Raw genomic sequence first — 21,692 nt, forward strand, 5'->3', positions numbered from 1 at the left:
TAGCAGCTTCGTACACCCACACTCACACATTCTTCCGGTCCCTCATGCCTCCCATACATTTATATTATAATAAGTGGTTAATACAATGTCTGATATTTACATCACTATGACAATGCAAATAAAGTTTGTAGTTGAGCCTCAGGTGATACCTTGTGATTACTTTTTGTTTCATATGCAGATTTTTGTTCTCCCTAGAGCAATTGAAAGAGAATTTGTTGCTTAGTTTTTTACGTATTTGTCATCAACTCATCCCAACTTTGATCCTGATTTTCTAAATATTTTTTCAATATGCTCAGCCATATCAGATATTCTATGTCTTGTAGACATAACTAGTTGATCCTTTCTATCTACTCCAAACTGGACAGGTTTGGAGATCTCTGAAGGCCTGCTGCCCTCTTGCTATTTTAGACTCTCCCTTCTCTATTATCCTGGTGAGTCTCTCTACTTTTGTCTTATGGTGAATTCCCTGTTGTCTGGTTTTCTTGGTTTACTCCCTTAATTTGGTGGAGCACTTCTTTAAATTTGCATGTCAAAAGATATCTTTATTCTAACTTCCCAACCAATGAATGTTATGGCTGTGAATTGAATTCCTCAGCCATTGCCATTGAAGAGTCTAATCACAATTTTGTTCCTTTACATGTAACTTAACGTCTCTTTCTCTGGAGTCACAAAATACCTTCTCTTTGTCTACACTATCCTGAATTTTCATAATGATATCTTTTGCTGGATGTTTATTTTACTAACTGGACTGGGATTTCAATCTGGAAAATCACATCTTCCAATTTGGGCAGTATGTCAATTATCAATTTATTGATTCCTTTTACTTTTTTTCTCCCTTCTTTCTTTTCTGAATTCCTAATATTTGTGGTTGGACTTTAACATTTTTTTCATCTCTTTAGCATTTTATTCTTGTTATGCCCAGAATTCGTGATCCCCAAAGACCACCAGGGAGCCGAGTCCGATGCAAAAGCAAAGAGCCTTTATTCGAGCTAGCTGGAACTCAATCCCCTACCTGCACCGACGCAGCGGTGAGATACTGGGGAGAGAGAGCGAGTTTCAAAAGGACAAAGGTTTTATTGGGGCCTAGGGGCAGTTGGTGAGGAAATGGCTGTGGCCTCAGCCGATTGGCTGGGGAAGGGTCGGAGTCCTGTTACGCAGGTCGCGGCGTGTTTTGATAGGGAAGTTTGAACGGGTGAGCGGGAGGTTACTCAAGGGGAGGAGGCGTGGTCAAGGTGAAGGACACAGAACAAGATGGAGTCCGCCGGCGTAGGCCCGCCCTTTCAATTCTAATTTCTGAGAGATTTCCTTGACTTTTTCTTCCAACCATTCCATTGAATGTTTTCATTTCTACTATTGTTTTTTAAACTACCATATGTCTCTTTCTCCCCTCTAATATTCCTTTTTTTTAAATAAAAAAATTTTTTTTTAATGTTTATTTATTATTGAGAGACAGAGAGACACAGAGCGTGAGCAGGGGAGGGGTATAGAGAGGAGGAGACACAGAATCCGAAACAGGCTCCAGGCTCTGAGCTGTCAGCACAGAGTGAGACACGGGGCTCAAACTCACAAACTGTGAGATCATGACCTGAGCTGAAATCAGTCACCCAACCAACTGAGCCACCCAGGCACCCCTCTAATATTCCTTTTTAATAATACCCTGTTCTTGCTATATGTATGAAGGTGTTTTTAATTGTCTTTTGAAGTTTCTATCTTCTGACATACTGTCTGTTTCCTCTAAGTTAATCCTTCTCTTTGATTTGATCTTGTGTTTCTTGGTAAAGACTTTCAGCAACTCTCTATTAATCTTTGGATGACTGTTTCTCTATGAGTGAGGTTCTCTTAGTTTTTGGATGTCTGAATATATTTTTATTTTGCTCTTATTTTAATAAGAATTTGACTAGGTAAAAAATTCTAGTTTGACAGTGATTTTCTCTCAGCACTTTGAATATTTGGATTTGTTAGTTTCTTATTTCTGGTATTTATTATTGTTGATGAGAAATATACTGTTATACTTTAATATTATCATTTTTGTTGTGTCTTTGAGAGTTTTAAGATTATCTCTTTTTAGGGGCACCTGAGTGGCTCAGTTGTTAAGCATCTGACTCTTGATTTTGACTCAGGCATGACCTCACAGTTGTGAGATGGAGCCTCCATAGGGCTCTGTGCTGGGCATAGAGCCTACCTGGGATTCTTGCTCTCTCTTTCTCTCTGTCCTCCCCTGCTTGCACTTTCTTGCGTGCTCTCTTTCACTCTTGCAAAAATAAAAAAGACTATATTTTTAAATTTTCTGTATTTTTCTACTATGTGGCTAAACTTGACTTTTATTATTATTATTACAAAAAATTTTTTAATGTTTATTTATTTTTGGGAAAGAGAGAGAGACAGAGTGCAAGCAGGGGAGAGGCAGAGAGAGAGAAGGAGATCCAGAATCTGAAGTAGGCTCCAGGCTCTGAGCTGTCAACCCAGAGCCTGATGTGGGGCCCAAACCCACAAATGGTGAGATCATGATCTGAGCTGAAGTCCGATGCTTAACCTACTGAGCCATCCATGTGCCCCTATTATTACTTTTAAATATGTCTTGCTTGGCATTCAGAAAGGGTCCTAAATATGACATTTTATACATTTTTAAAAACTGGTAAATTTTAGCAATATCTTTAAATATTTAAAAATGTCTTTCAGATTTTTCTTTCATTCTCCTCATCTGGAATTCCTTTTTTTTAAAAAAAAAATTAATGTTTATTTATTTTTGAAAGAGAGATAGAATGCGAGTGGGGGAGGGACAGAGAGACAGAAACACAAAATCTGAAGCAGGCTCCAGGCTCTGAGCTGTCAGCACAGAGCCCAATGCTGGGCTCGAACTCATGAACCGGGAGATCATGACCTGAGCTGACATCAGAGGCTTAGCCAACTGAGCCACCCAGGCTCCCCTGGAATTCATATTAAACCTGGTTTTTCTTTATAATTATTGCAAGTTTTTAGTATTTCTGTCTCCTTATTCTGCATTCCATTTAGGGTAACCATGTAATTTATCATGCAAATGAGACAGTTTTAGGAACGAAAAAGGGCACTACAGTGATTATACAGTTAGTAAATCTGAATTTATTGGCTGAAAATTGTTATTATTTGTTGGTAGACTGGTAAAATAGATCTATTCAAAAAATATTTTTTAAATGTGGTGGGGTGCCTGGGTGGCTTAGTTGGTTAAGTGTCTGACTCTTGATTTCAGCTCATGCCATGATCCTACATTTGGTGAAATCAACACTTGCGTCAAGCTCTCTGCTGACAGTATGGAGTCTGCTTGGAATTCTCTCTCTCCCTTTCTCTCTGCCTCTCCACTGCTCACTCTCTCTCTCAAAATGAATAAGTAAGTATTAAGAAAATAATAAAAATACGGTGCACTGTTGGTGGAAATGTAAATTGGTGTAGCCATTATGGAAAATAGTATGGAGGTTCCTCAAAAAATCAAAACTAGAAATACCATAAGATCCAGTAATTCCACTGTTGGGTATTTACCAAAGAAAATGAAAACACTAATTTGAAAAGATGTATGTTTCCCTATGTTTATTGCAGTATTATTTATAGTAGCCAAGATACAATGGATGGGTATATATATTGATATATTGTATATACATATATATATATATATATATATATATATATACACACACACAAACATATATATACATATACAGTATATATACATGTATATATGTGTATATATATAAGTATGTGTGTGTGTATATATATATATATATATATATATATATATATATATATATATAATGCAGCCATATAAAATAGAATGAAATCTTGCCATTTGTGTCAATATGGATGGACCTAGAAGATATTATGTTAAGTGAAATAAGCCAGACAGAGAAAGACAAATATCATATGATTTCACTTTCAGAAACAGACTCATAAATACAGAGAACAAACTGGTGGTTGTCAGATGGGAAGGGGGTAGAAGGATTGGTAAAATAGATGAAGGGGTTTAAAAGGTACAAGCTTCCAGTTACAAAATAAATTAGTCCAGAGGATGAAAAATACAGCATAAAGAATATAGTCAATAACATTGTAATAATTTTATATGGTGACAGATGGTAACTATACTTTTCATGGTGAGCATTGCACAACATGTAGAATTGTCGAATCACCTTGTTGTAAACCTGTAAGTTATATGACACTGCATGTCAACTATACTTCAAAGTCTTTCTAAAAACCATATATCCTTGATCTCTAGAGCAAAATTAAAACTACTTTCTTGTACTAACTGAACATTAAAAAAAATGCAAATAGACAACTTTTCTGTTATAAATTCATGTACTTTGATAAACTTTTTAGTCACTTTATTTCCAATACCATATCACTGATAGTGTTCTGAATAACATTTTTTTCAATACCTCTTATTATCTCTCTTATCTTCATAAAATTACCTGCAGTGTTATTCATAGTTGCATTTTATTGGCTAATGCATTTGAAATTGTTGACTCTTCAATGGACTCTTCTTTATTAAGAAAATAGTCTTCACAGGTGTTGATATAATTAGTACATGCTGAGAAAATTTTGTTAAACAGATGATATTCTCAATACTAACTTTCTTAGTTAGAACTTTGTAAATATTTTAGCTTCCATTCAAAAAATCTTTCTTCAAAATATTTGACAAGATGAAACTCAAATACATTTTCCATGTCCATGATTCTTCTGAATATTTTACCAATTTTAAATCCTGCATAATTTTCAATTTTATTTCATTGTAACATTGTAATACCGAATGTACGTTTACCCAATTAAAAATAATAACTATCAAAATATTTGTTCTAGAAGTTGAGGTATTTATTTATTTATTTATTTAGTTAGTTAGTTAGTTAGTTATAGATGTTTATTTATTTTCCAGAGAGAGAGAGAGAATGAGCACATGAGTGGAGGAGGGGCAGAGAGAGAGAGGGAGACAGAGAATTCTAGGCAGGCTCTGAGCTGTCAGCACAGAGCCCAGTGGGGGTGGGGTGGGGCTTAGGGCTTGAGTTTAGGAACTGTGAGATCATGACCTGAGCTGAAGTTGGATACTTAACCAACTGAGCCATCCAGGCACCTTGAAACTGAGGTATTTTAAAGAACAATTTTTAAATTTTACAATTAAATTTTCTGTACCATTGAGCACTCATAGTTTATTTTGCTTAGTTTCTTTTTCTTTCTGTCCTTTCTTGTGTAGGGATAAATGTCAATGTTTTCCTATTTATGAGTTGTTTTCCAATCATTGTAACTTACTAAAAGTTTTAAAAACAGAAATGTTTTCTGCTCCCTATGTTTAAAACTTGGATTATTGGGGCACCTGGGTGACTCGGCTGAGCGACTGACTCTTGATATCCACCCAGGTCATGGTCCCAGGGTCATGGGATCGAGCCCCGCATTGGGTTCCACACTGAGTGTTGGAGCCTGCTTGAGATTCTCTCTCTCTCTCTCTCTCTCTCTCTCCCTCCCCCTCCGCCCCTCTTGCCAACTTGCCGTCTCTCTCTCTAAAATAAAAACAACAAAACCAAAACCAAAACAAACAAACAAAAAACAACCCAAGAAACAAACTTGGATCACATAATTCCCTCTGATTCAACACAAAATGTAGAGTAGTCCCCCCTTATCAGTGGGGTATATGTATCAAGATCCCCAGTGGATGCCTGAAACTGCAGACAGTACCGAATCCTGAATATGCTATGATTTTCTTATACATCTATACCTATTATAAAGTCTAATTTATAAGTTAAGCACAGCAAGAGAATACCAATAATAACTAATAAAATAGAACAATTATAACAATGTACTGTAATAAAAGTTATGTGAATCTGGTCTTTTTTCTCAGAATATCTTCTTGTACTGTACTCCTCCTTTTCCTTCTTGTGGTGATGTCACATGATAAAATGCCTACACGGTGAGATGAAGGGAGGTGAATGACATAGTGTGACGTATCTTTAAGCTACTATTGACTTTCTGACAACATGTCAGAAGGACTTTAGTTGCCTGTGGATAAATGAAACCACAGAAAGTGAAACCAAGGATAAGGGGAGGCTACTGTAATCAGAACTGACAGGAACTGTTTACCAAAACGTTCAATGTAATTGTGGGAAACTTAGTTAGGTTCATCTATACAACAGTTTTTCAAAGGTTTGAACATACCTGAAGTATGACTAATGAGAAGAAGCGATGGGAGAAAGTGTGTAGTGCCATGCCGAAGTAATTTTTGGTATCCAATAGGAGACACATCATGCAAATTTTGTAGGTCAGTTATTCTGCTTGTATAAGAAAATATTTGCAAAGCTTGTCAGCTACAGCTTCTATTTTGATTGGTAAAGTAGGTCCGCTTCTTTGAATGCTATTTAAATTATGCTTGTACCACAAACAATTCCAATTATCTTTCTGATTCACAGATTTCTTTTTTTATTTAAAATGTTTTAATGTTTATTTTTGAGAGAGAGAGAGAGAGAGCGCGAGTACAAGTGGGAGAGGAGCTGAGAGAGAGGGGGAACAGAGGATCTGAAGTGGGCATTGACAGCCTGATGTGGGGCTCAAATTCATGACCCAACCATGAGATCATGACCTGAGCAGAAGTCGGAGGCTTAACTGATAACCACCCAGGCATCCTGAGAATATTTGTTTTTTTTTTTTTTAATTTTTTTTCAACGTTTATTTATTTTTGGGATAGAGAGAGACAGAGCATGAACGGGGGAGGCGCAGAGAGAGAGGGAGACACAGAATGGGAAACAGGCTCCAGGCTCTGAGCCATCAGCCCAGAGCCTGACGCGGGGCTCGAACTCACGGACCGCGAGATCGTGACCTGGCTGAAGTCGGACGCTTAACCGACTGCGCCAACCAGGCGCCCCGAGAATATTTGTTTTTAATGTGACACTGTCCTCTACTAAAATTTGTGTTCATATTGTGAACTACCAAACAAATAATTTTTATTTTCAATGTTTACCTTTTTAAATGAGTTTGTAGCACACACCAACATGTCAGCTATTTCATCTTCAAACAGAAAGAACTTCCAAAAGCTTCACTTTTTTAATTCATGAATTGGGTGAACACAATCTATTGTTTGAATTAACCGATATCTCTATTTGAAAGACTGATAAAACTGTTGTAAAACTAAGGTTGTATTACTGGGAATTTTCTTCTGTTAATGGACTCAGCATGAATGGCTTTCAATTCCTTTTTGGTATATGCACAAAAAACATGAAAATGTAGATGTTGGCAGTTTACTTCTTCCTTTTTGATTTGGATACCTTTTATTTCTTGCCTGATTTCTGTGGCTAGGGCTTCCAGTCCTATGTTCGATAGAAGTCGTGAGAGTTGAAAATCTTTGTATTGTTCCTGATCTTAGAGGAAAAACTTGGTTTTTTACTGTTGAGTATGATGTTAGCTGTGGGCTTGTCATGTATGGCTTTTGTTATGTTGAGATACATTCCTTCTATACCCAATTTGTTGAGTGTTTTTATGATGAAAAATTGTTGAACTTGATCAAATGCTTTTTCTGCATCTATTGAGATGATCATATAATTTTTATCCTTCATTCTGTTAATGTGGTGTACCACAGTGATTGATTTGCCTATGTTGAATTACCTTTGTGTCCCAAGGATAAGTCCATTTGCTTATAGTGTACGATTCTTTTAATAAGTTATTGAATTTGGTTGGCTAGTGTTCTGTTGACGATTTTTGTATCTATGTTCATCAGAGATATTGGCTTATAGTTTTGTTATAGTGTCTTTGGCTTTATTAGACTAATGCTAGCCTCACAAAATGAGTTTGAAAGTGTTCCCTCATCTTCAGTTTTTTTGAAGAGTTTGACAAGGATTGGCATTAATTCTTCTTTATATCATAGAAGCCACCAGTGAAGCCATCTGGTCCTGGGCTTTTATTTGTTTTGATTACTTATTCAATCTCCTTACTTGTTATTGATCCCATTCTGGGATCCCATTCCCAAGGCTGAATTTATGATTCAGCCTTGATAGATTATATGGTTCTAGGAATTTATCCATTTTCTTCTAGTTTATTCAGGTTGTTGGCATATACTTGTTCATGATAGTCTCTTATGATTCTTTGTATTTCTGTGGTAACAGCTGTAATATCTCCTCATTCATTTCTGATTTTATTTGGTCTATTTTTCTTAATCTAGCTAAAGGCATTTGACCAAAATGAAAGGTCGTGCTCTACTGAGAGATATGAATGAAATGCACCTTCGACAGAAGTACATTAATGTCATCTTTAGGTCTAGTCTTTTAAAAGTAACAACTAACTTTAAAAAAAAATATTTATTTACTTTTGAGAAAGAAAGAGACAGAGGGTGGGTGGGGGAGGGACAGAAAGAGAGGGAGACACAGAATCCAAAGCAGGATCCAGGCTCCGAGGTGTCAGCACAGAGCCCGACGCGGGGCTCGAACCAACAGCTGTGAGATCATGACCCGAGCCGAAGTCAGATGTTCAACTGACTGAGCCACCCAGGCGACCCGTTCTTTAGTTGTTTTTTTTTTTAATGTTTATTTATTTTTGAGAGAAAGAGACAGCATGAGGAGGGGAGGGGCAGAGAGAGAGGGAGACACAGAATCCGAAGCAGGATCCAGGCTCCAAGCTGTCAGTAGGAAGCCTGACACCGGGCTCGAACCCACAAACCGTGAGATCATGACCCGAGCTGAAGTCAGAGGCTTAACTGACTGAGTCATCCAGGTGCCCAGTAACAACTAACTTTTGAAGTAGACTTAGGTTTAGGGTTTTCATGTGGTCACCAATATTATTGTAGTCTGCACAATAGATGGTAAATGACAACAAGCATATTCATCATCAACTTTCTTGAGAAATAAAAATTGAGTACTTAATTTTTTTATTATCGTACATTTTTTTTCTGAGTCCACTTAGGCCAACAGGTTTATCACTAAAAGGTCAAATTATAAAGCAAATAAGTAGTTGTAGATTTACACCACACACAAACAAATGCAAAGTACCGTATCAGGAACATTCATTCAGACCACTCTCTACATACTCTATGATAGGACTGGTCAGTCTCTATTTCTTAAACACTTTTCACCTAAGTTATAACATCTTGCATTCCTCGTTGTTCTCACCAACTGGTGACCCACAGGCTTCATGCAAATCTCAAATTTTGCCCTGCTTGTGGGTGGAGCTGGCAAGAATGGCATCTTTTTTGTCTTTTTAGTACCTTCTGAGGCTGGAAGGAGACGGGGCCCAAGCCACTCACTAATGAGGGCACTTTGTTTTTGCAGTAAGTTCCCTGGACACTGTCCTTCAAAAGAGTAAGTATTAGACCCACTGTTTCTGAAATGTGTGGGGAAAAGCCAGCTGGGTTTTCAGTGGAGCATCTCACATACTATTAGAGAAGACCTGGGCAGAAGTTGGAGTACTAAGTGAAAGTATCAAACCCATCCTGGCATGTTTTAATGCAACTAATTAAAAATTTTAAATATGGGACAAATGATAAATTGCACAGGGCTCTGGAGCAAAAGGCACAAACTAATATGTTCATAGAGCTCTTCTCTAACTTGAGATGAATTCTTCAACACTATCTTCTAATTTACAAATATTTTATTTATTGGGTCCATTTCAGTTTATTAATTTTTCTTTGCACCTTAAAAAGCTTCAGTGAGTATATTTTTCCTTTGCAAGGTTTCTAATTGGTTACTTCTATTTATTTCTCATTGTTTCATTTCTGCCTCTAAAATTTTTTGCCTCTTTTAAGACTGTTCTATTAGTTTAATAGTAGATTGTCATTAGATTTCTTTTAAAAAAATTTTTATTTTCTTGTAGCAAGAATACTTAACATGAGATCAACCTTTTAACAAATTTTTAAATGTACGGTACAGTATTGTTGATTATAGGTACAATCCAGAACTCTTGAACTTACTCATCTTGCTTAACTGAAACTCTAAGCCTGATGATTAGTTTCTTTATGTGTTTGCAGTTTTGCTTTGAAGTTTCATCTCGAACCAGGGGAATCTCTCCTCTCTCCATGATCCCCCACTCCCCATCTAGCATGTGGTGTTTAAGTCACCTTTTCCTGGTCCTCTGATTTCCCAATCCAGAACTACAATTGTTGCCTGGTGTTGATATTGTTGGTACTACAGGTGCTTTGGTTCTGTGATTTGTGGCCGTTTGTAATGTGTATATTTTGGGTAACCATTTGGCTGCTGGTTGCATGTAGTTTTCCTTCAAGATGATATCTCCTTTTTAACCCTCACCCCATTTTGGACCCTAACACTTGACAAAAAGTTTAATGTTTTATTTCGATTTGGTTGTTAGGTCCCATTAAAATATGACCTTAGCTAAAGTGGCTATACCAAAAGAGATATATCAAAATGTTTTAGAACTATTTTATGCCATTGCTATCTGATATGATATAACAGTGTTCTTTTTCTTCCCTTCCTTTCTGTGGGAGTTGCTGTTGGTGCTACAGATGTATTTCCTCAGCAATCACTTTTTTTTTTTTTAATTTGAGAGAGAGAGAGGGAGGGGCAGAGTAAGAAAGAGAGAATCTTTTTTTAAAATCTTTTTTAATTTTTATTTATTTTTGAGGGAGAGAGGGAGAGACAGAGCACAAGTGGGGGAGGGGCAGAGAGAGAGGGAGACACAGAATCCGAAGCAGGAGAGAGAGAGAGAGAGAGAGAGAGAGAGAGAGAGAGAGAGAATCTTACGCAGGCCCCAAGCTCAGTGCAGAGCCCAATGCGGGGCTTGATCCCACGACTCTGGGAACATGAGCCAATTTGACAATAAATTATATTAAAAAAATGAAATTAATAAAAGAAAAAAAAAGACACTCAACTGACTGAGCCACCCAGGTGCCCCAGCAATCACTATTCTTAAACACCCTAAAAAATTCATCTCAGTTTGTGTTCCCTCAGGGGCAGACTTTGAGACAAAGATTTTAATGGAAGTGTTTTTTGGTTTTTTTTGAAAATTTAGGAAACATGCGCAGGAGAGTATGTGTATTGATATGCTCAGGGGAACATAGTAAATAAAGGGTACATTATTAAGCCAAGTTGTCAGAGTGGAAGACAAGCTTAATCCTGAGGGAGATCTCTGGCAGATGGTTAAAACACATGCCTCATAAGTATTACACTCCAGAGACGTAAGAACTTGGGTATATCCATGCCAATTTCCATGTCATGGGTTGAGGGTTGCTCCTCAGGGTTTTTGGTGCTCCCATCCCCACCTGCCTTTCCAACCTGCCATGTGTGTGGACAGTGGTCTTCCATATTTCTGAAAGAAGACCACCAGCAAAGAGATACAGATCACGATATTGTGATTTATAAGAAACATATATTTGGCCATTTGGATGACCAAAATGTATTTCTAATATATATTTGGTCTTTGTCCATCCACTATTTCTGGCTCACAGCTCCTCAAACCTTTGGAATTTCTTGTGATGAGAGTGATAAAGGTCTTTTATTAGGTTAATGAGGTGATGTTTGGAAAGCCTCTAAGGATGGGGGGCTGGTAGCCAGGAGAACTGAAACCTTGTAATTGGGAGGTTGGAACTTTTAGCTTCCCTCTTTCCTCCCGTCTCTAGTGGGGGAGAGACGCCCTTAATCACTAATGGCCAGTGATTTAATGAACCATGATTATGTAGTGAAGCTTCCATAAAAACCCACAAGGACAGGGTTTGGAGATCTTCCAGGCTGGTGAACATGTAGAGGTTCTGGGAGAGAGGCACTCTGGAAAGGGCATGGAAGTTCTGTGCCCCTTCTCGCATACCTTGCCTTCCACACCTCTAACATCTGGACGTTCATCTCTAACGTATGCTCTTATAATAAATGGTAAAGTATAAGTAAAGTGTTTTCCTGAGTTCTGTGAGCTGCTCTAGCAAATTAATTGAACCTGAGAAGGGGGTCGATGGTGGGCGGACGGGGGAGAGGGGAACATGGGTGATGGGCATTGAGGAGGGCACTTGTTGGCATGAGCACTGAGTGTTGTATGTAAGCCATGAACCACGGGAATCTACCCCTAAAGGCAAGAGCACACTTTACACACTGTATGTTAGCCAATTTGACAATAAATTAGTTAAAAAAAAAAAACAAGAAATCAGCTGTACTGAGAATCAGGCTCGCGATTTCACTGTAATGGTGGCAGGTTTAAAAAGGACTGATTTACAACACTACCAAGATTCCTATGATAAACTCAGGACCCTCATAAGGAATAAACAGATTCTGAGACTTGGGATAGAGAGTTTATGTAGATACAAATGAAAACATTGATCTCAAGATAAGTCTGAACCTCTGAACTTTGTTAGAAAAGAGCAAAATGTTTTTACCTAGAGACCATGCACCTAACATGGATGTTTTATCTTGAAATCTACCCTGCCTCCATTTGCATGATAAATGCTTTTTCATCCCTTCACTTTCAATGTGCCTGTGTCTTTAGATCTGAAATGAGTGTCTCGTAGGCAGCATATACAAGGGTGTTGCTTTTTTATTCATTGCATGTCCCTGTGTTTTTTGATTATAGTGTTTAGTCCGTTTATATTCAAGGTGGTTATTGATAGGTATGTACTAATTGCCATTTTGTTAGTTGTTTTATGGTTGTTTTTGTAGTTCTTCTCTATTCTCTTCTATTGCTGTGTTCTCTCATGGTTTGCTGGCTTTCTTTAGTTATATACGTGGATTCCTTTCTCTTTATTTTTTGCATATCTATTACCAAGTTTTGATTTGTGGTTACCATTAGGTTTATATATAACATTATGCACATAGCAGTCTATATAAAGTTTATGGTTGTTTAAGTGTAAAACCATTCTAAAAACACTAAATTGTCATTCCTTACATTTTAGGTATATGGTGGCATATTTTACATCCTTTCATTTTGTGATTCCCTTGACTGATGTTTATAGAAATACTTAATTTTACTGCCTTTTTTCTTTCTATTTTCCTCATTCTTGCTTATGGTCTTTCCTTTCCACTTAAAAAGTCCCCTTTAACATTTCTCGTAGGCTTAATGGTCATGAATTCCTTTAACTTTTGTTTGTCTAGGAACTCTTTAGCCCTCTTCCTATTCTGAATGATAGCCTTGCTGGATAGAGTATTCTTGGCTACAGGTTTTTTTCCTTTTAGCACTTCGAATATATCATGCCACTCCCTTCTTGCCTGCGGAGTGCTGAAAAATCAGCTGATTGCCTGATGGGGTTTATCTTGTACGTAACTGTTTTTCTTTTTTCTTACTGCTTTTAAACTTCTCTGTTTATCACTACTTTGGTCATTTTAATTACTATGTGTCTTTGTGTGGACCTTATTGGGGTGATTTTGTTGGGGGCTCTTCATGCCTCCTGGATCTGAAGACATACCCTTTGGTAAAACAGGAAGGAATGTGCTATTGGGAGGGTGGGACCCTGGAATCGTCTAACAGACAGACAAAAAATCCCTTGACGGCTGCTTTGTCAGATGTGGTATCTTTACAAGAATAGATGAGCATAGTCTCTGACACTTGCTCTGTGGCTATTGATATGATAAATGCCCCCCCCCCTTTTTTTTTCATCAGGAAAAATCAATGAGAAAGAAAAGATCAAGAGCAGTTTATGTTTGTCTGGCTGGGCAGGCATTCATACACATTCACATTTTTACCCTGGTGCTATGTTAACCAGCTGTGCCTAATGGCCCCATTGACCCTCATTTCACACGAACATTTGGCATTCCCTGGCTTTCTGAGTTTTTCCCTACAGTAAGGAAGCACAGGGCATGGGTTCAGGGAAGGGGCATCATATTTGGGAGCCCAGGGAATTTCAGATTCTGTGACCCGTCTCTATTTCTTCATCTCTCCCTCTTCATACCAATGGACAATGAGAAACCATAAACTCTCTTCAGTAACAGTTCTTTGAAAGAACAAAGTTCCAGATATTCTGGGTGCTCCGAGGCTCCTCTGGGACAGATTTGGAAGGGAAGACACAGAACACAGAGAAGCTTAGGAGAAGTTTATTTTACAGACCACAACAGATTCTCCAGCCCAATTTCTGTAGAGGAACCATCCTCGGGGGCAGACAAGGGCTTCCACCAAGATCAGCCTACGGTTATGGTCCCAATGGTATAAATATATTTTGGTTCCAAGGGCACCACTGCCTCATTGTTGGGGCAGATACCTAGTTGTGCAGTAACTTGGGCCACTGCTACTATTTTTGCAGTTTCTGAAAGAGACAAGGACAAAGATCTTTTCTGATAACACTGTAACCCCCAGTTTTCTGGCTTTTTTTACTAGTTTCAGGAACCTCTCTACTGGGACCCAGTTTCCCCCCAGTCATCTGCAAATATATCTCCCTTGTTAGATTTTCTTATACAACCCCTCACCTTTCAGACCTGGGCATAGTCCCCATTCACTCTCCCTTTTCCTTCCCTCCTTTCCCTCCACCCTGCCCTGACATTCTGTTTCATATCTAGAGTAACATTTCTCTTTATGGTTTCCCTACCCTAGTAGATAGTTCTTCACTTGGATGACCCCTATGCTTACTATTTTTAAAAAAATTTTAATGTTTATTTATTTTTGAGAGAGAGACAGAGCATGAGTAGGGGAGGAACAGAGAAAGAGGGAGACACAGAATCCAAAGCAGGGTCCAGGCTCTGAGCTGTCAGCACAGAGCCCAATGCGGGGCTTGAACCCACAAACAGTGAGATCGTGACCTGAGCCCAAGTCGGACACTCAACCGACTGAGCCACCCAGGTGCCCCACCCTATACTTACCATTGATGTGAAAGTCCCAGTAGAAATTTCTTGGAGCATTCTCACAGAGGCAGGCAGTGAAACGATAGTTAAAAGGACCTTCGATTGTAATGTTGCTTCTGAGGTAAGATGTAATCTGGGGAGGAAGAAGTGGGCAGAGAGGACCCAGTGTTAGTCTGGGGAGTGGGAAAGGGAAAGAAAGACAAGAGAGCATGAAAGAGGAAGAGGAGGAGGCAGGAGAGGAGGAGGAGGAGGAGGAGGAGGAGGAGGATAACATCTTTCATGCACAAAGATCAGGGACAGATGTAGACCAGAAGCACTGGGGAGTCCTCTTTTGTCTATCATTTTCAGGAGCTAAAGCCTGGCTCAGAAGGTTTTCTGGCAACATGTCCTGCTTTAGTGCTATGGGTCTGGGCTCCGAAGGGAAGAGGTAAGTGAATTGACAGGGCAAGGAGAACTCATTCTGAGGCAGCCTTCATCTGAGGAGCACGCTTGCTGTGGTTTCCTGGCTAGGGCTTTCAGGAATGGCCTGCTACCACAGCTTGGATCTTGGGTGTGGAGGCCAAAACCGGACCTTGCTCCTGGAACTATGCTCCTCCCAACTCTGTGACCTTTGATGATTGAAGTGACACCTCTCAGTCTCTCTTTCCTCAGTTGTGAGAGGAAAACAGTCACCTACCAGACTTGGCTGTTAGATAAACGGATGAAATCTTGAAGGTAAATTTCCTTTTTCCTTTTTTAACTTGAGAGGGCTTTGCAACTTGATATATAAGTTTCAGCAGCATCAGGAAGCTTTTGTCTGGTTAGTGTTCAGCAAGGGGTGTTACCCTGGAGTCCACAGACCCAGGGGGGGTCTGTGGATAGAATTCACTGAGTCTGTGAACTCAGATGGAAAGAAATTGTATCTTTATTTTATTAACCTCTCACTGAAATTGAACATTTCCTCCCACTATGTCATCAATGATCCTCAGTGGCATTTGCAGTGTGTGTGATTTTATCATGAAGGGAAACATAGATGTGTTCATACCATTTTACAGGTTTATATATCTCAAACTATTATCTGCATGCATCACTACCTTGAACACAGGGACATTATATCACGGGGTTGCATGGTCATGGCCGGGGCCATCTGCCCATCTCCTGAAGCTTGCCCAGGTAACTGGAAACTGTGCACTAAATAGCTTGTCAGCTCTAAATGGTGAGCTCCAGCTTTCTCCCCATTGGAATTTTACTCAGAATATTTTGGAGATCCTGGCATTTCTTTCAAGAAACCTACTCTTGCTGGTGGTTTATCTCTTATGACATTTACAACAGTTTATCCTAATGAGTCAGAATTTTCAAAACTTGAATATTCAAAACAAAAAATCGAGGCCACTGGAATTCACTTGTCAAAATCAATGTACAGTTGGAGCTACTTATTCAGGCTGAGCAACAAGAACCGTTATGTAGATCATCTTTATAAGATAAATTTTAACTTGTCTATATTTTAAATGTATTGCCTTTTTAGCTAATATGTCAATAAAGTAATGTAAACAGTACCGTATCAAAAGTTTATTTTTAATAATCATTATCACTTGTTTTTTAATATGGTAGTTTTCCTGTGTAGTCCAATGCATTTTATTTACACATTTATTTATTTATTATTTTTTTTGAGAGAGAGAGAGAGAGAGAGAGCAAGCACACCAGCCAGGGAGAGGGGCAAGAGGAGAGAGAGAAATAATCCCAAGCAGGCTCCACACTCAGCATGGAGCCCCATGCAGGGCTCAATTCCACGACCCCAGGACTGCAACCTGAGTTAATGTCTAGAATCAGATGCTCAACTGGCTGAGCCAAACCAAGTGCCCCTATTCACACATTTAAAAGTAATTTCCTAGACTTCAAGAGATCAACAAAATGGTCCATACCACAAATGTTTAATTTTTTTTTATGTTTATTCAGTTTTTGAGAGAGAGAGAGAGAGAGAGAGAGAGAGAGAGAGAGAGAGGCAGTGTGAGTGGAGAGGGGCAGAGAGGGAGACAGAATCCGAAGCAGGCTCCAGGCTCTGAGCTGTCAGCACAGAGCCCCACGTGAGGCTCAAACCCATGAAGCATGAGATCATGACCTGAGCTGAAGTCCGACGCTTAACTGACTGAGCCACCCAGGCACTTCCATACCACAAATGTTTAAGCAAAGCACTGTGGTTTGCTATAAGTTCTCTTCAACCTTAAAAGATTATATAACCTTTATATTCATGATTGAGGGTATAATCTATTTTAATTTTAAATTTGTGATCCTAATACCTCACTTGATCAAAAATTTACTTGCAAAACATTATAATTGTTAGAAAATGAAGATTAGGTATTAGAATCTTCACACATAAAAACTATATTTTCCTAAATTGAAAAAAATCTGAAGATGTTTCTGTAGCCAGACATTTTTTTTATATTGGAAGCTACAAATAAAAATTGGTTGACCAGAACTAACAAAATTCTTTCTAATTTGCAATGTATTCTATGAGATTCCTTGTACTTGGGTAGGTTTTAAAAAGATTGCCTGGGCGCCTAGGTGGCTCAGTTGGTTGAGCATCCGACTTTGGCTCAGGTCATGATCTCTTGGTTCCTGAGTTTGAGCCCTGTGTCAGGCTCTGTGGTGACAGCCCAGAGCCTGGAGCCTGCTTTGGATTCTGGGTCTCCCTCTCTCTCTGTCCTTCCCCCACTTGCATTCTCTCTCTCTCTGAAAAATGAATAAACATTAAAAAATTATTTTAAAAAAATTGTTCTTTTATTATTTTATTTATTATTTTTTTAATATGAAATTTATTGTCAAATTGGTTTCCATCCAACACCCAATGCTCATCCCAACAGGTGCCCTCCTCAATGCCCATCACCCACTTTCCCCTACCCCCCACCCCTCAGTTTATTCTTAGTTTTTAAGAGTCTCTTAATGTTTGTCTCCTTCCCTCTCTGTAACATTTTTCCCCCTTCCCCTCCCCCATGGTCTTCTGTTAAGTTTCTCAGGATCCACATAAGAATGAAAACACATGGTATCTGTCTTTCTCTGTATGTATTAGCATTGTTCTTAAAACATAGTCCTATGAATCACAGTAGCACAAAATTATTTCACGTGTGATTTTGTTGATTAAGCACATTTTTTTACACCTATCACTTTTTCAGGGGTGGAAACAGACTTTCGTTATCTATCATTACCAGGAACTACCATTATCACAAGACCTTTATGCATACATTCTCATTCTTTTTGTCATCAGTCGTTATGATAAACAAAACACAGAATTGAGAAATTATGATGTGGCCTCCCTCCCACCCCCAGCTAACATGCAGTATTCACATTCTTGGACTGTGAACAGACAAATTTGACAAAGCAGCCATGTTGTTCTTTGCTCAGTGATCAGAAATCTTTCTCTTGCAGATATGGGGCCATTTCTAGAATATATTTTAAGGAATAACAATTCTCATGCTTCCAATTCTGTTTTCTTTTTAATCATTGTACTTAAATCTAATTTGAGTTAGGAAACTCATGCATGTGCTGCCTGAGAGAGTGTACTTCTAGAAGGAGGCAGGGGAGAAACGCCTGGGTTTTGGCCATAGAACAGAGGTAGCTATCAAGGGGCAGATTGCGTGTGGGGGACAACATGAGAGGAGACTGCTGGCAGGGAAGAGAAGGACACACTCTTCCCTGGGGAAAAGCCCTAAACCTGCACGGGTCCCTTCTCCTTGTGGCCCAGAGCAGCTGGTGATAAGGCACAGGTGAGACTTATGCTCATTTCCATTTGAACACCTCTGATGTAATAAAGGGATTGGACCTCCCTCCCACAACTGCGAATTGGAGAAAGGGGAGAAGACAGCGTGGGCTCCTTGTTGGGGAGAGGAGGCTGGAACAGGAGTGAACTTCTGACAATAGAGCAAAAGGGCAGAGGGAGGGGGGTCAACGCAGCCTTTGCTCAGAGTTCACTGCCAAGGAGCAAATCTTATCCCTTGTGTTCTGTGCAACATATCTCTTCTGCCCACCTGCCTCAATGCACTGGATGGGGTTGCAGTTTTCCTTGTGAGAACCCCCTATACCCACCTCTCCTCTCAAACAATCATCTTCCGGACCTTGGAGGAACTCTTACCACTTCTCTCCCAGCTCATAAGCTTTTCCTCTCTTCTCCCTCTTAGCTGTGTTTTTCTTCACTACCCATTCCTTCTTTCCTTCTCTTCCTTCCTACACCTCAGGATCGGATTCCTTTATCTGTAAAATGAGAATAGTAATCTGCCCCAAGGTCTGATGATTGTTCTGAGGATCAAGTATATATGAGAATTGGGAGCATGAGGATTGCAGTTCATATTAAGTATAATGCATGATATTAAAGTGAGAGATTAATCTAATTGTATTCATAACTAAGGAGTCAGATTTGTCTTGAGTTCACCCCCTACCCCAGGCCTCTACTTACCACCATACATTCTCGCAATTCTGTTTTAACATTCATCTTCACAGTGATTTCTTCACTTGCGTTTGCTCTGCGGGGCATCTGTACCTCCATTTTTATCACTTTTCGACCGCTTTGGGGAACAGGGAAGGAGGATAGAGATCAGAGATCTGTCCCGTGCACGAGAGGAGCACACAATGAGCAGAGCGTAAGCAACAGGGAAGGTGTAAAGCAAAGGGGATAATGAGAGCTGAATCAATTGCTGAGCATCAGAACCCCTGGACTTTTTTTAATTTTAATTTTTTAATTTACATCCAAGTTACTTAGCATATAATGCAATAATGAAGAACCCCTGGAAATTTTTGATCCTTGTTTGCTTTGGTTGTTTTCTACAAGACTTTGTTTTGTTTAATATAGCAGCTTTGATGCTTTATTTAAAATTGAGCATTGTCTTTCTTTCCACTGACAAAAAAATGAATTTAAAAAAAGGAATAGAAGTATAATATTACATGTCATTTCTTAATAAAATCCTTCAGGTTCTGTTGACTGTCCACTAATGTGGGGTGGGGGAGGCTCAAGTCATCATTACTAGAAAATTCCATGTCAACAGAATCGTGTTAAACCAAAAACATCTCAATGCACTGGAGGAATTTTTAGAGTCATCCTTGAGATCATCCTTCTTTGATTCCTGGTGGGGCCTAGGTATTTGTATTTCTTTAGCACTGCAGAGAATTTGGACATATGGCCATGTTTGAGGCCTTTAGATGCCACCATACTTTTAAGCCACATATCACAATCTGATGGGAAAAGGAAATGGAAGCAGAGAGAAGTCAAGGATTTCTTCATCAGGGAGACCTGGGTTCAAGACTGGGAGAGTTACTTTCTTTCTCCCAGAAACTCCTGGCTGAACTCCTTGGTATTGGTGGGACAGGAGGGAATTTACGGTTTTGGCTACAATGCTTCACAGTCCCATTTTCCTAGGGTAAAGCATCTCAGATTTTGGAGATATTGCATTTCTTGTGCCAGTTGCTCTAGTGCTCAGTGTACAGGAATTCCAAAATTCCTCCAAAATTCCTCTCATTTGTAAATGAATTTAGGAGTGATAAGATGACCAGCTTAGCTAGAGTGAGTGATCAGATCAGCTTGCCCAGGAGTGAGGAGCTTCCTGGGATGACAGCCTTTTAGTGCTAACACTGAGAAATTTCTGGGCAGACGGGAATTCTGATCACCCTAATTAGTACAGCTTATTTCACCAACTTGCTGCCCCCTAAGGGCTACATGGGGTGATATCTGTGTCTGAACCTGTCCCCATTCAAAATTTCTTGGGACATTGGGCTCCATTCTACCAACTTGTCAAGACTCTGAATGTTTTACTCCAGGACAGGACATCTGGTTGTGCCACAGAGGGTACCATCAGAATCACAATCCCAAAACCCAGCATTCAAAACCCTGTTCTTGTTGAGAAAACCCCCTAGATTTGCTGAGTGTCCCTGCTTCTCCCAGACTCTGGCTCCATTTCCTACTTCATTTCCCCCAATTTTCCTGCTTCCTTCAAATATGTACCCTCAATGATTTGGCTTCTGAGCCTGTGTTCCCAGGTCCTAGTGTAGGTGGTGGGTGAGTGTGTACTTGCTTTTTTCTTTGAGCTTCAGAATAGGAAGAATGTCTAAGCTGCTTGGCTGGCTCAACCTTGGACCATGGGGTCAAGGATCAGTGATCAGAGCCTCTGATCCTTTAGTGAGTCCTACTAACATTGCTTAAAGCTATCGCTAGAACTCAGACTTGCTAAACCTGCTGTTCTAGGAGGCAAGGTGTGAGAATGTAAAGTTTACTGACCAGAAATCTGACAAAGGTGTAGACTATGGACAGGATGTGGATCAGAGCCATAGAGCAAGACTGATTGTTACTTATAGCCTATATGCACACTGGGAGACTTATTTCCATGGACAACCTAGAAGAACCCAGTGGAAATATGAGTATAGTTTATGAGACTTCCTAAGAGGAGAAAAGTGGAACTTGAAATGGGGTTTAGGACAGTCTCTGGGACCAGAGTTCTGGAAAGTTGAAAAGTTTTCAGGAAAGGATGTAGAGATTTTCAGGCTAAGATAAGATCCTTCCCTGAAAGGATTTTTGTGAGGAAGAGAAAGGCTTGGCTCACGTGTTTTCCTGAGCTTTGTTGGTCCCCAGCTGCAGACAGAGAACCAGGAGCAGGGCAGCAGAGCTGGCTCTGAACAGGAGCTGGAGAAAGTGCATGGTGGAGGAGACAGAATGTGACGTCTTAGAGAACACAGTCCCAGGTGCCCAGCATACTCCTTATATGCAGATCAAGCAAGTGAGAGAGCTGCCAAGCGGATCCCTGTGGTCAACTACCCAAATACCCTTCCCACTCATGATCTTTCCTTGTTGAGCTGAAGTTTGTTTTCCTATGGAAAAAGTCAACATTCGTCTATAGTGTTAGTGTCTGAGAAAAGAGATTATCCTTCCTCGTTTACTTGGTATGTCAGAATTTCACAGAGTGTCCAGGACCTCAAAAGACCTCAAAAGCTCTTCCCTCTTATGCAAATGTTTTCTTTTCCCTCACAATCATATGCCTGCTGTAT

At 39.5% G+C, this 21,692-nt stretch overlaps 1 protein-coding gene across 1 annotated transcript; it reads right to left on the bottom strand.

Annotated features, from left to right (window-relative positions):
* Positions 1-13,933: 13,933 nt before the first annotated feature.
* On the bottom strand, positions 13,934-21,399 carry PIP (prolactin induced protein). Its single transcript, XM_040471719.1, has 4 exons — positions 21,251-21,399; positions 19,117-19,225; positions 14,709-14,823; positions 13,934-14,158 (listed from the first exon to the last, which is right to left on the bottom strand). The coding sequence occupies exons 1-4, from the start codon at positions 21,343-21,345 to the stop codon at positions 14,034-14,036; spliced, it is 444 nt and encodes a 147-aa protein (XP_040327653.1). The 5' UTR covers positions 21,346-21,399; the 3' UTR covers positions 13,934-14,033.
* Positions 21,400-21,692: the final 293 nt, after the last annotated feature.

The sequence above is a fragment of the Herpailurus yagouaroundi genome, unplaced genomic scaffold (assembly GCF_014898765.1).
Source record: "Herpailurus yagouaroundi ecotype Mexico unplaced genomic scaffold, PumYag 100, whole genome shotgun sequence".
Classification (NCBI taxonomy): domain Eukaryota; kingdom Metazoa; phylum Chordata; class Mammalia; order Carnivora; family Felidae; genus Herpailurus; species Herpailurus yagouaroundi.